Source organism: Echinops telfairi, unplaced genomic scaffold, assembly GCF_000313985.2.
Source record: "Echinops telfairi isolate 266 unplaced genomic scaffold, ASM31398v2 ScPeMD7_7457;HRSCAF=8495, whole genome shotgun sequence".
In the NCBI taxonomy this organism is placed as follows: domain Eukaryota; kingdom Metazoa; phylum Chordata; class Mammalia; order Afrosoricida; family Tenrecidae; genus Echinops; species Echinops telfairi.
Window position 1 is genome coordinate 41,736,416 of NW_022111357.1, and position 16,242 is coordinate 41,752,657.

At 54.0% G+C, this 16,242-nt stretch overlaps 1 protein-coding gene across 1 annotated transcript in view; it reads left to right on the forward strand.

The window, feature by feature from the left end:
- CEP104 (centrosomal protein 104) overlaps positions 1 to 16,242 on the forward strand; it is a 39,919-nt gene that overhangs the window by 6,144 nt on the left and 17,533 nt on the right. The window contains exons 2-12 of the mRNA XM_045299218.1: positions 1,087 to 1,213; positions 3,230 to 3,403; positions 3,705 to 3,843; positions 7,472 to 7,534; positions 7,755 to 7,831; positions 10,815 to 10,983; positions 11,258 to 11,413; positions 12,261 to 12,455; positions 13,022 to 13,231; positions 14,021 to 14,188; positions 15,402 to 15,575. Of these exons, the coding sequence (XP_045155153.1) occupies positions 1,101 to 1,213; positions 3,230 to 3,403; positions 3,705 to 3,843; positions 7,472 to 7,534; positions 7,755 to 7,831; positions 10,815 to 10,983; positions 11,258 to 11,413; positions 12,261 to 12,455; positions 13,022 to 13,231; positions 14,021 to 14,188; positions 15,402 to 15,575 (1,638 nt within the window). The 5' untranslated portion in view covers positions 1,087 to 1,100. The remainder of the gene's footprint in view (positions 1 to 1,086; positions 1,214 to 3,229; positions 3,404 to 3,704; positions 3,844 to 7,471; positions 7,535 to 7,754; positions 7,832 to 10,814; positions 10,984 to 11,257; positions 11,414 to 12,260; positions 12,456 to 13,021; positions 13,232 to 14,020; positions 14,189 to 15,401; positions 15,576 to 16,242) is intronic.

Sequence of the window (16,242 nt, forward strand, 5' to 3'; positions counted from 1 at the left end):
ACTAGGTCACGCATCAAGCATTTCAAAATGAGCCAGGTTCCTGTGCGGTGTGTTTGTGTTACCTCCTGCTAAGAACTGAACTCCTTCCTGTATCTTACTGCCAAGAACTTTCTGGTGAATTCTTTATCTGCCATTTTTGTGAGAACCCCTTTAGTTGCAAGCAACTGAAGCTTAAGTCAAACTGGCATTAACAGAGGTATCTGTCGGGTTGGCAAATGAAAAACATGTAAGCAAAAAGTCGCGGACTAGTTTGGGCTTGAACTACGGCTAGGTCTTAGGGCTGAAAAGCTGTCCCGGCCTCTCTCAGCTCGGCTTCCTCTGAGTTAACCTCACTCTCTGGCACGGCCTCCCCACCATGGTGGCCTCCAGCCCCCCAGGCAATTGTTCCCCTTGGAAAAAGACCCTCTTTCCCCACCAAGTCCTGGGATTGAGTCTCACTGGTCCAATTTGGGTCATGTGTCCCTGCTCCTGTCTCAGAAGCAGTCACTGTGGCTAGGCTCCTAGCTGGGAAGTGTGGCCCCTGCCCATGGGGAGTAGAGTTGGGGGTGCTGGAAAGTGTGCCCCTGCCCATGGGGAGTAGAGGAAAGGGTCATAATCAATGCCATCATAACTGATGTGAGGCCCAGCAGCATCGCCCAAGAAAACCATGGCAAAGGTACCTCTTCCAGACTCTGAGGTGGCCACTAGGCAAAGGCAGAGCTGACACCACTCTCTCTGATTGACGATGCTGAGCCGAGAGCTGTCAGCTTCACCAGGACCCTCACTGTGCACGAAAAGCCACTCAACCCGTGTCAGTCGCTCCCTGCTGGCTCTCATCCTGACAGCTGTGTGCTCGCTTCGGGCTCCGCCACGTCACGGCCCATCTCCCTTCTCATGTGTGTCCCCTCGGCACACGGATCAACCCTGTTGGACACATATTAGGAAAAATCAAGGGAACTTAGGAGCTCAAATAAACGGGAGCCTCAAAAAATGTGTCGCCAGAAGTTGGAGACTTTGAAAGTGATGGGAGACTTCTGAATGTGTTGGGAAGCGCGGGCTCTCGCCTTTTCATTGTGGCATTTCTTCATTCCTGCACCTCACCAACAGCCCAGCTGTGCAGAATGCCCCACAAGATTGGCTTCGTGGTCGTCAGTTCATCCGGACACGAAGACGGCTTCAGTGCCAGGGAACTCATGATCCATGCGCCGACTGTGAGTGGATGGCGGTCTCCCAGGTACGCACTGGGGCGGCAGGGGTGGGGTCAAGGAGGGGTGCAGATGGATCACTGACGGAATGGTGGGTTCCTTTCAAATTAAACTTAGGTTTTCATTGAAACTCAGACATCAGAACCACAAGAGAGTCAACTTGTGCAGCCGATGCCGACTCATAGCAACCGTGCAGGCCAGGTAGAACTGCCCCGTGAGTGTCCCAGGGGCTGGCTGGTGGTTTCGAACTGTTGACCTGATGGGTGGTTAGCAGCCCAACTCGTAACCATGATGCCACCAGGGCACCTGCATTTAAAGACAGTAAACATTATAAAGATGGAAAGCAGTACCTTAATGTTGTAAAAGGCTCAAGATGATTCTTTTCAGAGGTTGCTTTCCCCACCCCAGGCTTCCTTGTGGACCCCATTCCCCATACCCCCCTGCCTATGTGAGCACTGATGTTAGGAAGGAGCAGAATCGCACAGTGCTCACTCTGTGTCCCGACACAGCAGGGTTTCCGCAGACTCTGACCCAGACAGCCTGATATTCCTTTCCTGCCTTTCTCCCCTTCTTCACCCCTTTCCCTTTGCCTTGGGCCACATCAGTACTGGCATTGCTTACCCAGCAGCACACACAGAGACAAGGGCTGGTTCACTGGTGGCTTTACCCACAGTGGGCAGTAGGGAGGGGACTGAGGCATCCTTGTCGAGACGTGAGGATGGCCTGGATTTCTGGCTGGTGTGGCCACTGCACAGTGTCAATGCCGTTGCCGGTGTGGGGGAAGTGGAGGGGGAGGGGGAGGGGAGACTGGTAGGGTAGAGTGGAGCAAGGGAGGGAGCTGGTCCTAAACAGGTGGACAGCTCAGTGCCTGGCAGAAGAACTATGTCGTTGGGATTCAGACTGCTTGGGGCTCCTAAGGTGTGTGCAGAAGGAGGGGCGGCAGGTTTTGGGGGAAACCTGGACAGGGGAAGGAGCTCCTACGGTGGGAGAACCAGGTGTGCACAGTGCCACAGACACTTGGTCCGTCCGGCACAAAATCCCTGAAGGCTGAGCAAGGCCAGGAGCAGGAAGTGCACGTTGGTGAAGGAGGTCAGCGTGGTCCTAGCAAGAGTGAGCCAGGCATGGTTGGGTGGGACCAGGGCCCTTGAGGCATGTGGAGGAGAATGGGAGGGAGCCTGGGGCTGCAGACAACTCCTGTAGGAAGCTGGGCAGAGAACACGGATCCCAGCAGTGCTCCTGGAAAGGGGCAGGGGCCAGGAGCCGGCCCTGAGTGCTGAGCAGGGAGTGCTGGAAAGGAGCCCCATCTGGCCACCAGCACTGGGGCTCCTGTGGAAGGAGGGCCAGCACAGCCTGGTGTGTTGCTGGGCTTGCATGGAGGGTGCTGGACGTGCTGTAAAGAGCCATCCTGGCCTCAGAGCTCCACCGACCTGCCACTTGCCAGCTGAGCGCACATGGGGGCGCAGTGTTCACCCCATCATGGCCACACATGGCAGCCGTTGATTACTGCTGTCGTTCTCTGGCTGCCGCCTCTCTTTAAAATGTGCCGCAGCAGTTCTCTGCCAAAGCCAGAGCTCCCGTCCGGGCCGTGTCAGGGGCGTTCTCTTCCAGCACTGAGCAGGAGCTAGGCTCGGGAAATATGATTGCTGCCCGTACCCGACGGCCCAGGCTTCCAGGCGGAAGCTGTCTTCTCCACGCATGTGGGTTCCTGTGGGAAACCCTGTGGCTCTGCCTCACTCACTGGCACAGCCACTTACTGCGTTCCCGTCTTCAGCTCACGATAAACTCCAAGTTTCACTTCAAACCGTGTTCTAGCCACCCAACAGCGTGCAGGCCACTCAATAGCATCTTGCTTCCAGGCTTGGGCTCCCACTCTGGGAAGCCCGAGAGGTCAGGAATGATGTCAGCCCTCTCTGAAGCTGCTCCACGGACACGTGCACCTAGCAGACTCGTGACAAGTGCTGATTTCACAGAAGAACGGGATGCTGGCATCCCGAGCCCCTCTGCGGTAATCACTCAGAAGAAAACACAAGCGTATTTGCTTTCAGGTTTTGCCCGTTCCCACAAGAAATCGTTCTTCAAATGGTGGAGAGATGTCGAATCCGAAAACTGCAGCTGCTTGCTCACCAGTACATGATCTCTAGTAAAATTGAGTTCTACATCAGCGAAAGCTTGCCCGAATATTTTATGCCGTATCAAGCAGAGCGCTTTCGAAGACTCGGGTAAGATTGACATTTGAAAATGTATAATGGTAACACTTAGGCCAATTCTCCTGAAAGCAACGAGATACAAATGACACCCCCTTACTTGTGGCCTAGTATGACTTCGTTCCTCTGGGCTCAGACTGCTGTGACTTTTAAGGACTGTCTCCCATTGAGAATGGGCCCCCTTATCAGTAGTGGGCAGCTCTGCAGATGCAGGCCTGCTCTTAGGACTGGTTAGAATTTTCCATCTGGGCCCTTGGCTGCTTTTTCTATTCTAGAAGCCTTGTTGAAGACAGGTGCTTTGCCTCTGCCCTCCCAGGTACGTGTCCCTGTGTGATAACGCAAAGACAGGCTGCAAAGCCCGGGAGCTGAAATCTGTGTACGTGGACGCTGTCGGGCAGTTTCTAAAGCTGATATTTCACCCGAACCACGTCAACAAGTACAACATCTACAACCAGGTAAGTAAGAGAAGTGTGGCGTTAGCCCTGGTCTCACTCGCCACCCTCCTCCTGGGAGTATGTAACCCTCGGCCAGAAAATCAAAACCCTCTTTGAAAGGGTGTCTTTTACAGGAGAGTACTAAGTTCTGGATCTCTGCTAGCTACTGCAGCAGCCACTGGCTACATGTGGCTCTTGTCTACTGGAATTATGGATCTCCAAATGGAGGTGCCATCAGTGTCCAAGGGATCGTGGGTTCCAAAGACTGACTATGGAAAGAGTGTGAGCTGTCTGCATCGGTGGCATGTGGAAGTGATGTGGAACCATTGAGCCCGGCTCAGCTCGTGTGACCACGCATACACAACAGAAGGAAACACCACCGGGTCCGGCACCAGCCTCACCACCTCTCCAGTGGGTCAGCCCCTTGCTGCGGCCAGAATGTCAGTCCATCGCATTAAGGGTCGTCTTCTTCACTGCCCCTCTACTTGATAAAGCATCATGTCCTTCTCCAGGGACTGGTCCCTCCTGATGACGTGCCCAAAGTGTAGCTATCCTTCTTCCAACACACATTTTTTTTTATTCTAGCAGTCCACAGTGTACTCAGTATTCTTTAGTAACACCAACCCGTCTGTGGTCTGTCTGACCTGTTGTCCAGCTCTCACATGCGTAGGAGACCACTGGAAATACCATGGCTTGGGTCAGGTGCACCTTAGTCTTCAAAGTGACATCCAAGCTGCTCAGCACTTTCTTTCTTTTTTTAATCATTATTATTGGGGCTCTTGCAGCTCTTTTAACATTCCCTACATAAGTTGTATCAAGCCTGTTTGTACATATGTTCAACACTTTCATGAGCTCTTTTGCAGCAAATGTGCCCAGTTCAGTACATCCTTTCATTTTAGGGTTGCTGCTGCCAATCCTGTTGACTGTAATCCAAGTAAAATGACATTCTTGACAGCCTCAATCTGCTCTCCCTTTATCATGACGTTGCTTATTGGTCCCATTGTGAGGGGCTTTGTTTCCCTTCTGTTGAGGTGTGATCCACAGTGAGGACTGTTGTCTTTGATCTTCATCAGTAAGTGCTTCACGCCCCCTTCACTCGCAGCAAGCAAGGTTGTGTTGTGTCATCTGCACATCACAAGTAGTCGGTGAGTCCTGCAGTCCCGGTGCTTCCTCCTCCTTCACAGACCCCAGCTCCTTCGCTTCTGTGCTCAGCTTACAGATTGAATAAACAACAGCCAGCACCCACTCCAGCAAGTCAGCTGTTCCAGGGCATAGTGACCCCACACGGGGTCTCCAAGGCTGCAGATCTTGATGGGAGCAGAAAGCCTCATCTTCCTCCCTCAGAGCCACCTGTGGGTAGCAGTCCAGCAGTTACCTGGCAGCACCACCAGGGCTCAGTATGGTGAGCGGGTAAAACCCTGCACCACACCGTCCTGATTTTGCCGTATCCCCTTGTTCGGGTCAAATGAGCACCTCTTGGTCTATATGCGAACTGTGTTGCCTAATGCATGTTCTTTACTGAACCTCTCTGGCTTCTCACACCCATTGCAGTGGCTGCACCGAGCTCACACAGTTCTTAATTGACGGGTTTTGTAAGGAAGTTAACGAGTTGTAACACCAATGAGAAGTGCTCAGGGTTGAGTTGTTCATCAGGACATGGTACCCAGTTCTGCCAAGTCCCCTAATAAACACCCCCAGAGCATACCACTCTTCTCTGAGCAGCAGCCCAAAGGAATTCAGGCTAAGCTCCTTGGTCAGCAAGCCCAACTTCCCCAGTCAAGTACCCAGAGGTGCCCCACTCCACAAGCCAGTGTCCTGCTTAAAACCACCCGGCTCTGCTTGCTCCATGGTTAGAAAGTCCCTCACTCTGTGCCATGCTCCGGCTCCTGCTGCTGTGGTATCGCCGTCGTCTGGATGAGGGAGGTTCCCTGTTCAGGGACCGCAGGTCTAGAGAAAGCTCCACTCCTGGCTCTTGCTGGTAATGAGTTCCCTTCTCCTGCTTCTCAGAAGGCTCATTTTATACACCTGAGGCAGACACTCCAGGGACGCCTAGTCCCAGGTACTCACAGGTGAAATCCTATCAGTGTGTTCCCCCACCTTAGCAGACCCATGCAGGGAGAGGGCCTTTGGTGGGAGTTAGAGACTTGAGCTAGAAGAGCCACACTCAGTAGCCACTGCCCCTGCACAGGTCACATGAGAAGAATTAAGTGTTTTGGAATTCTCCTCTTTGCTGTGTTATTGTCATTTGTTATTATCCACACAGTTGAATTCCTTAGCATTCGCTGTCAATAAAACACAAGTATACATCTTTCTGATAGCCCTTTCTTTCATCCCAGAGCCCTCTGACATCAAGAAGGAGAGCCCTTGTTCTACAGCCTCCTCTCAATCTGCCTTGAATTTCTGGCAGGGCCTGCTACAACCATTTTTTGAACCATCTTCAGCAAAATTTTAGTTGTGTGATAGTAACAGTATTACTCAATATTCTTCACATTTGGTTGGCTCCCATTTCTTTGGAATGAGCATTAACATAGATCTCTTCCAGCCAGTTGGCAAGGAACTATCACCCACATTTCTTGACAAAGGCATGTCCTGTGCTGCCTCCGTTTGTTGAAAATGCCCAGTTGGCATTCCATCATTTCCTAGAGCCAGGGTCTCACCAGTGCCTGAAGTGCCACTCCGATTTCTGCCTTCGCCACTGTGGGTTCTTGTTCACGTGCTGCCTCCTAAAATGATTGGAGGTTGGCGAATTCTTTTTAGTACAGTGGCTCTATCTCCCTTCTACCTTTGATGCTTCCTGCATCATTCAGTGTGCCCCCATAGAGCCCTTCTCAAATATTGTGACCAAATATTCTTCCAGCTTGAGAAATTCCAAGTATCTTTCCTCTTGGGCTTCCCAAGTCCACTCTCTGCATCTTCCAGAGTAACACTGTGCTTCTCGAGTCTGCACCGCTGAAACCGCCTTCTGTCCCGCTTTGACGCCATCATCCCTTCCTTTTGATCGAGCTGCTCCGTAATCAAGAGCACTTTGATGGACGACCGCTTTGATCTCCCCCCCCCCCCCAACCCCACCCCTGTCTTTTTAATGAAAGCATTGCGTGACCAACACTGGAGAGTGACTCTCTGCCTTCTCCCTCCTGCACTGCATCGACACTACTGACACTGTCTCAGGTTGCACAGTTAGGCTACAGGGGTTTCTAGGGCGGCGGGCAGGCTGTGGGTGAAGGAAGATGACTCCTTCCCAGGTGAGTGTCCCTGACCAGACAAAATGATGAGCTAGGTTGAGTCATGTTTTCGTCACATTGGCTAACTTACCAAGAGCGTCTAGATAGGACCTCCATATTTAAGCTTGAGTGGAAGGATCATTGTGAAATTATTTTAAAACGAGACTTTTGTGGGGTGTGGGGTTTTGAAGCTATTGTTTTAAAGACACTTAAAGAGTAAAAACCATTGCTTGGTTCAGTATGCTATGACTTTACACGATTTATGTAATGCACTACTTCTACATGTTACAGTGTTTTATAGTGAAGGCATGTCGATGTATACGTATGTATTGCCTCATTTGACAACAGGAGATGTCAAGGGTTTGAGGAGAGAGAGAGTCATCCCAGGCATTGTGCACTTTACTTCCATTGGTTTAACTCTTTCTCAGGTCGCCCTGGTGGCCGTCAACATCATCGGAGACCCTGCAGACTTCAGTGATGAAAGCAATAGTGTAAGTTGCAGACGTGCACTTCCTGAAGAAGGAACTGGATTTAGCAGAGGATGGTTTTCCTTTTGGTCCCCTAATGTGTCCTCTTAACACTGACTCCCCGAGAAACTAGAACCCTTGAACCGAGTCCTGGGCATCTTTACATCAAGTAATCTTTTGGTTAAGGATTTTATGTTGTTCATTTCTTCTCCCCTGAGATGCTAAGAGTTCTTCCTCTCCAAAGACTTCTAGGGAGAAGCTCATTGATCACTACCTGGGGCACAATGCAGAGGACCCTGCTCTGGACGGCACGTACACAGGGTGAGAAGAGGGCCCTTCCCGTGGGTTTCAACAACTTGTCTTAGAATCCTGGAAATCAGGTCATATCCAGAGGACCCTGGATTTGAGGGCCTCTTAATTCTGGGCAGAGCTTGATAAAGCCACTGATGGGATTGTCTTAAGTGTGCTTACAGATTGAGGTCAGGGTTTTATCACGTGCATCTTCTTTGACTGCCTTTCAGAGCCCCCTTTCTTGTGTTGTTCAGGTATTAGGGTCTTAAAATGCACCAGAAGAAAGATGTGTCAACCCTCCATTGACCCAGGCAAATTCATCTTTAAAAATGAAAGGTATCTAGGAGACCCAAGCAGGAGAGAAATGAGGCTTTCTACTCCTGGAAAGAGTTACAGTGTTGGAAACCCACAGAGGCAGTTCTACCCTGTCCCATAGGGTCGCTCGATAGCAGTGAGTGAGCGAAGACCCACATTACCAGGAACCAGAGGCTTCATCTGATATATGCTTGAAAAGTTTCTTCTTCAGACGTCCGTCCGTTTCTACCTGCTAGAAGGTCTTCATGTTAAAACGTCCCTCCTGCTAACAGTTTGATGCACTTACTCAGCCTGCTGTCTTTGGAGCTTGAGTTGGTAAAGACTCCTGCAGGGTCAGGAGGGCACTGAGAGCCAACCCTGCCCCGAGTAGGTCTCTGCCCCTGCCCCTGCCCCTTGGGCACCTCCTCGGAGCGAACAGCTTCTCTAGCACCCTGTTCTGAAAACACTGCTCATTCAGGCAAGGCACATGGTTCCAACGATGCCTGAGGTGAGCCACAGAGGAATTCAAAATGACAGCCCAGTCCTCTTCTCGGGCAGCAGTTTCCCAGCAAAGAAAAGACGAAATGCTTACATTGTCGTCGGCATCTGCTGTCACTTTACTCTCTCCTGTCTGCTAACTGCCGACGGACCCTACAGAGTCCTGGAACCAGGCTCTCCTTTTTCCCAAAAAAAGGAATCAAGTCCCTCAGCAGTTGCCCAGGAGCCGCTGGCCAGGCTTTCCCCCCTGCGGGCAGTGCACCATCCTCTCGTGGAGGCTGCTCCCCAGAGAGCACCGACTGAGAGGGCCGCAGGCCAGCGGCGCCAGTCCTGGTACGGGTGTTAAGCACTGTCGTTCAAAAAGGGCCATGTATTCATAAGACCAGGAGCCCTCGTGGCACAGTGGTTAAGCACCTGGCTGCTAATGGAAAGGTCAGCCGTTCAAACCCACCCAGCAGGATGTAGGAGAAAAGTCTTGGCAATCTGTTCCCACAGTGGTTGCAAACTAGCAGACCCTCAGTGAACATCCATCTCTGACCTGCAGGTGAGTCTGAGGCAGAACCAGCTCCCCCGGCAACCACGTCCTTCCAACATCTACCAAGAAGCTGTGCATTCTCTTACAGGGTCTCAGTCTCTACTCGGCCTTCCTGGGTCCCACAGAGTCGTGGCCTCAGCCCTTCTTACCTTTCAAAGTGGTGACTTGGGGGTAGGAGACAAATATGAGCAGGAGCAGACAAAAGAGGGTTTCCAAAAGTTCACGAGAAACCTAGGTTACCCATATCGTTTAAACCGATCTTTTTAAATCAGAGGAGCCAAATGGAGGCATAGGCCGAACTCTGCCCACCTTGTCTCATCCCCCAGGGTTTTGTGAAGGTGACCTGAGACAGCTTTGAGAGAACCCCAGCAATTAAGGTCACGCTCTGGGCTTAACAGGACAGGAAACGCCCTAGGTGGCCACTAGGGGGCACTCTGAGCAGAGGTGGACAACCTTGCTCACCCAGAGGGCCTGAAATTCCCCCTGGGGCACCACGTGGTGTTATTTTTCCCTTGTAGGATTTACCCAAGGAAGTGAAGTTTTTGTCTTTATCTCTGGGACTTCACCGCTAAGAAATGTAGACATTAAGGGGGTAATTTACAAGGGAGCTTCAAAACCTTTGTGCGGACATTCCATGATCATCTCATCCCATTCTCCCACCCACTTTTGGAAGCCCCCTCGTAGGTTAAGCTCCAGGAGAGTGATCCTGTGGGCACATGACCCCGCAGCATTGCTGCCCGCGCTTGCCTGGGCTCGGGGACACCATGCGGCGGGCGGGCGCATGTGCTGCAGGGACTCCGCCCCTCTTGGGTTTGCATCGATTACTATACAGACTGGCCAGTTCTGTCTTGCACCCAGTAACAGTGTAATGAAAAATACCCTTCTGTAAAGAGCAGTCAGCCAGCGGCTTATCTCCTGTCGTTGGCACCACGCACACACTGGGAATTTGACTCAAAGAATGAGTATTTTGTCGAGTACTTGGGCTGACAGTAGTGCTGTTTAAGTCTTGGGTGTGGGGAGAAGCTACCTCTGGCCTGACTCTAGGATTCGGAAGGAAGACTCGGGTGCTCCGGCACCCGGAGGGCCTGTGCAGGTCGCTGGTGTGGTCATCTATCCCTGGAAGATGTAGGCTCGATGGCGACGACGTTGCGTTAGCACTCAGAGATGAGGGCACAGCTTCACAGCTGTCAGCTTCCTGCTCATCAGAGCCCAGTACCTTGTCCTCAAACACGGGTGCCTGGGCCACCTCAGACTGACCAGAGGACAGTGCTGGTGGCCATTTGCTTCCTTCTGTGCACTCCTCCTTCCTGCCCCCAGTTCTACAGGTGGTTCACAGCCTCTGTCGCAGCCCAGTGCCAAAGACGGAGCTCAGTGCAGAGTGGGCTCTGAGTCTTTATGGGGACCGTGAATGGATGGGTGGCTGCACCCAGCGTTGGGAAGCTCTGTTAGGTGGGTTCACAAATGACTGGGCACAGGGACTGTGGGACCATAAAGGCCTGCTCCCAGGTGCGAGCTGTCTCACCAGAATCGGGGACTCCTCCCCGGCACCTTGCTTTCCCACACGGGCGGCGCTCAGGAGGTGGGATGGCGAGACCTGCCGGCCCCTGGCCTGGGCACACACTGCCGGCCCCGTGGCGTGCCACCAGCTAACCTGAGCTCTAAAAGCCACTTCTCTTTGTCCTTCAGGAAGTCCGACTACATCTCTCCACTAGATGACCTGGCTTTTGACATGTACCAGGACCCCGAGGTCGCGCAGATCATCCGCAAGCTGGACGAGAGAAAGCGGGAGGCTGTCCAGGAGGAGCGCTACGATTATGCCAAGAAACTAAAGCAAGCTATTGCCGACTTGCAGAAGGTAGAACTTCCGGAACAGGTTCCCGCTGGGTACCTGGGAGGAGTTTCGGGCCCCGTGAGCCCAGCGGTGGCGACGGCATGTTAGAACAGATGAGCTAGTGGGGGTCCGATGGCGTAAGCAAAACGAGCAAGCGTGCACGACAGCCCTCGCTGCTCTCGCTGCCGCTGTGGGAAGGGAAGGGCAGGGCAGGTCTGTCACCTCTGTGAGGCCTGCCCCCGGCTCCTCACAGAAGGCCGTTGCCAGTGCCACTGGAGGGTCACAGGGATCTCTGCAGGTGGGCGAGCGCCTGGGGAGGTATGAGGTGGAGAAGCGGTGCGCCGTGGAGAAGGAGGACTACGACCTGGCCAAGGAGAAGAAGCAGCAGATGGAACAGTACCGCACCAAGGTCTACCAGCAGCTGGAGCTGCACAACCTCATGGATGCCGAGCTGGTAGGTGCGCAGAGGGGCGGTGGGACCCCCGGCTACGGAGTTCTGCCGAGTGTGGTCATGAGCAGGTTCCTGGGAGGGGATGGGACCCTGAAGATCCTGGGAGTTTGCCAGGCTCGGGCGGCTGCTAACCTCAGCAGTGTGCCTCCATCAGGGGCCTTGGCCTGGACAGGTTCTCTCAGGAGGGCTCCCCCTCTGCTCTCAGCTCCCCTGTCTGGGCAGTGGTTGTGGCCCCTCAGTGCCGGAGGACGAAAGGAGAGACGGGGACATTAGTGGCTTCCTGCCCGTGGGGAGCGGGTGTCCTGGGAGACAGGTATCCTGCCTCTCACCTGTGGAGCCCCCGCTGCACGCCAATGCCAACTGATGCCCCGTGAGGCTCGGTGCATACCCCTGGTCCTCCACTCTGACCCAAGATGCAGCCCCTCTGTGCTTGGTGCCCCCATGTTTGAAATGAGGGTGAGCGTGGAAAGCAGGAAGGAAGCTAGTTCGTCTACAGCATGAAGCCCCCTGCCCATGACAGCTAGGGCACAGTTCCTGTGGATCCCGGTATGGAATCAGTCCAGCTTCCTCCTGGCCTGCCCTCCTGCTGTTCAGCTTCTACGGCCATACACACAGACGCTGCCTGGCCACGGCCCGTTCTGGCTGTGGGGTCCCCACAGAGGGGGCCTCTGACTGCCTGGGGCATCCTTAGTGGAGATGGTCACTCGCTCCTAATGTCTTCCTTTTGGTTTGAAACTTGGCCACTGTGTGGGCGAGCCTCTGCCCGCGCTGCCTTTCCAACCCATTGCTGCTGTGGGAGAGACAGATGGGAGTGCCGCTGGAGTTAAGCGCCTGTCCCTTTTCCCTTCAGATGAGAAGACCCTTTGATGTGCCCTTGCAGCCCCTTGCCCAGCCGGGCAGTCCTCGCCTTCAGAAATCGCAGCCCCAGCTGCTGCAGCAGGAAGAAAGGCTGAGTGAACAGCAGGCCGCGGAGCCACCCATGCCGGAGCAGCCCTCCTCGCAGCCGCCCGCTGCCACCGGCCCCGGCCCGCAGCCCAAGAACAGCGTAGGTCCCCGGCCGCCTCGGGCTGTGCTCCCCTCAGTCCAGGGCCCGTGTCGTGCTTGGGGTGGGAATCGCCAGGTGGGAAGGAGGAGCTAAACCAGGGGACTGACCATGTGCTCGCTTAGAGTTCTCACACACACACACACACCACCACCCCCTGCCAAAAAGCCCACAGCCACCTGCCCCTTTGGCCACGTGTTTAGAAGTAGGCTTGCTTCTTGTTTCTAAGCAACAAACTGAGAACCTACTAAGAGGTTTCACAAAGTTTTGTGGCGAAATACCATTCTCTTTTAACACCATTGTTCCAGACTTTTTGGTGCCTCCTCTTATGAGAGATCTCGTTGGGGTGGTGGGGGAAGAGGGGCCGGAAACCATGATGACTCCTGCTTCCACACTCCCCATTCAGTGGCCCTGAGCTCGCTAGTGGTGACTCTTGATCAGGCCTGTGGTGCGAGCGGGAAGGAATAGGAACCCGAGCTCTTTGGTGAGCCGGCTCCTCCTGTGGAAGTCCAAAGGACTGCCGTGGAGAGCAGGGGCCACTCTGCAGGCCTGGCCTTGCTCCCGTTCAGGTGGAGGCGTTGCCCTATGACGAGCGGCCCCTCCCAGCCATCTGCAAGCAGCAGGGGGATGCCCACGTGGAGGACGACCTGAGCAGCAGCGCGGGTGTTAGCGAGGCGCCCCGAGCGGGAGTGCCGGGTGTTCCGTGGGAGCCAGAGCCCCTGACGGAGAAAGCCCTGAGAGAAGCCAGCTCTGCCATTGACGTGCTCGGGGAGACGCTGGTAAGACATGCGTGTGTTCACACGTCCCTTTGTGTGAGTGCATGTGAGAGAGCGAGGAGGAAGGACAGGCACCCCAACACTGGACAACAAAACCCAAACCACACTCGCTGCCATCTGGCCGACGCCAGCTCTGTGAGCAGCCCGCGGGGCAGGAGAGGACGGCCCACGGGAGCTTGCAGGCGGTGACCGTGGGGAAGGGGAAAGGCCCGTCTGTCTCCCAAGGAGCGGCTGGCCTTCAGATCGCAGCCAGACCCGTAACCACTGCGCCACAGCACTCCATAGGGATCTTGATTTCACTTGGCCATGTTGAATCCAAACAGCCTTTCATCAACTTTATGAGATAGAGCAAACACAAATGCTGAGATTCCATGACTCCGCGTTCCCTGAAAACTAGATGTTTCTTGTTCTCCTTCATGGAGCGGTGTTGAACATCACCTCTCTCCTGCCCACCGCCAGCTCATCCCGGGAGTCAGAGCAAGTTGCTGCTCGCAAGAACAAGCCCACTGGGTCTCTTCCTCTGTCCCCAGCGTTAAAATCGTTCTCTTATGGGGACTTTTAATGCTCTAGTTCCATATTCTAACAGAGTCTTAACATTTCCATCTTAGAAAAATGACTTCTCTGAATGTCTTTATTCTGTGGAGGTTTTATTTTACAAGACAATTCTGCATGGAACAGAGAGGGGGCGGGGATGGGGGGGGGGGCTTTCAAGGCGCTGATCCTGGAGGGCGATGGCAGGGCGTAATGAGATGCTGACTCTTTGGGTGAGACAGGCCTCCTGTTTCCCGTTAGGTTGCTGGGGCCTATTCCAAGACGTGGTCGTACCGGGAAGACGCGCTGCTTGCTGTGCATCAGAAGCTCCTGGACATGCCCGTGGGGACCCCGAAAGAGGGCCTGAAGAGCGTGCTGAGAGCGGCCGTCTTCCTCGTTCACAGAGCCGCGAAAGACACGGTGACCCCTGTGAGTGCCCGCAGCTACAGTGGTGCCCGCATCGGCGGGCGAGGCCTGTGAGGGGCCTGCTCAGCCAGCATCCGCGCTGGCCTCTGGACCAGCGCAAACCAGGCTGCTCGAGCAGCAGTGTCCCCTACCTGCCGGGAAGCCCAGGCTGAGCGCCCCATCCAGTCCGGCTTTGGACAGTCTGGGCTTGAGCAGCCGATCTTGCCACACCCTGAAGCCAGGGCTTGGCAGAGGTTTGATCTCCACTTCGCACCTACTTTCAGTTTGTCTTACTCCTCTTGAAACCCCAGGGCCTGAGGAATGACCGATGGTTTCCTCCAGCTCCAGAAAGGCCTTACGCGGGCCGTGGAGCCACCGCACAGGTGCCTACCTGCAGGAAGGAGCGAGCCTCTTGAAGCAGGAACCTCGGGGTTCTGGCATCAGGGGAAAATGTTAAGCCCGCCAGGATGGAGTGACGTAAGAGAACATAGTCCCCTAGCAAGGCCTTGGCACTTAAAGGGCAACATCTTGGTCGGCTTTTAGAAAGCGGTTTGTGATACACTGTGGACTTGGCCCTAACAAAACAAAACAAAAGCCTCCTTTGGGTTTTATCTTCACTATTTGCCAATATCCAGCCAACTGGGGAAATTTTATGCTCTTACTTGGTTTATGTTCACGCCTGAGATCAGAAATGTAATTTAAGAGATATGCTCTAAGCCACACTTACTGCCTGTGAGCTTTGTACACCCCGTGAAGGAAGTACTTCTGAAGACAGGTGACTTCCAGCCCGCTGTCTCCAGCCCTCCGGACGCGGACAGTGTCAGTGTCGTGCTCGTACAGAGCTGGGCATGAGGCAGAACCAGTCCTGGGGGGCAGCGGCAGTACTTCGCTCACAGGAATCGGGGAGCCTTGGTGGGGTGGTTATGCATCCGGCTGCTGACCGCAAGGTCAGCAGTTCAAAACACCTAACTGGTCAACAGGAGAAAGGGGCTTTGTACCCCTATAAAGAGTTACAGTCTCGGGAACCCACAGGGGCGGACCACTGTGTCCTGTAGGGTCGCTATGGGTCGGCAGTAGAAAAGTGGTAAGACTGCACCCAGACAAAACGCAAACACACTTGCAGGGCCCGGGAAAAACAGCATTCCAACGCTCCGGGTCCCACTCAGATGGTAGATTCCCTGGTGCCTTTGGCTGGAATTCAGCCACAGTCATGGTCTGTGTTTCTCCTTTTGTGCAGGTCTTCCAGGCTTCTCTGAAGCTGCTGAAGATGCTCATCACACAGTACATCCCAAAGCACAAGCTGAGTAAACAGGAGACGACCCACTGTGTGGAGAGAGCCATCCCCACCCTGCTCACCAGGACCGGCGACTCCTCCAGTCGGCTGCGCATCATGGCTTCCAACTTCATCCAGGTGGGCTGCTTTCCCGCCTTCCCCCCACCGCGCTCCCCACTGTGCTGTTCACACCAGGGTGCTAGCCAGCGGCCTGACCTCATGGGCTGGTGTCGCCTCTCAGCATCCTCAGTTCTGCTCACTCACCTGTCCTCAGAGGCGCAGACACTCCGAAGGAGAAAGTTCACCTGAGACGGGAGCTTTGATGAAAGGGGGCAGTTTCCCTTTTTCAGCGCTTCTCGTCACCATCAAAAGCTAATCATATTAAAACAAGTACAATTATAGTGAACATTAAATCCGACTAGAGAACTTGGCAGGGCAGAAATAATAAGCACGTCTGCATCTGAAAAAGTTCATCCACTCTACAGATGCACTTCTTTAGGACAACTCTTGGGGGAGGTGCTGCGTAAGGGTTTAGGGGCACACAGTTCCCCAGTGGTGGGAAGGAGATTTTCAGTGTTTGGAGTAACCGGCACATTCATTGATTGCAGGAGTGGTTAAGCTCAGGGCTGATGCATAGGCTTCAGCACGTGCACACGTGCGGAATTCAGTACAAAATCTGGTGGGTGTTGATCGCTCTCAGGATAGGGGAGTCCAAAGCTTCCAACCAGTTTCCCAAGCGAAGAAGAGCAGATCGCGGTGGTGGTGGTGGAGGTGGTGGTGGAGGTGGTGGTGGTGGTGGTGGTGG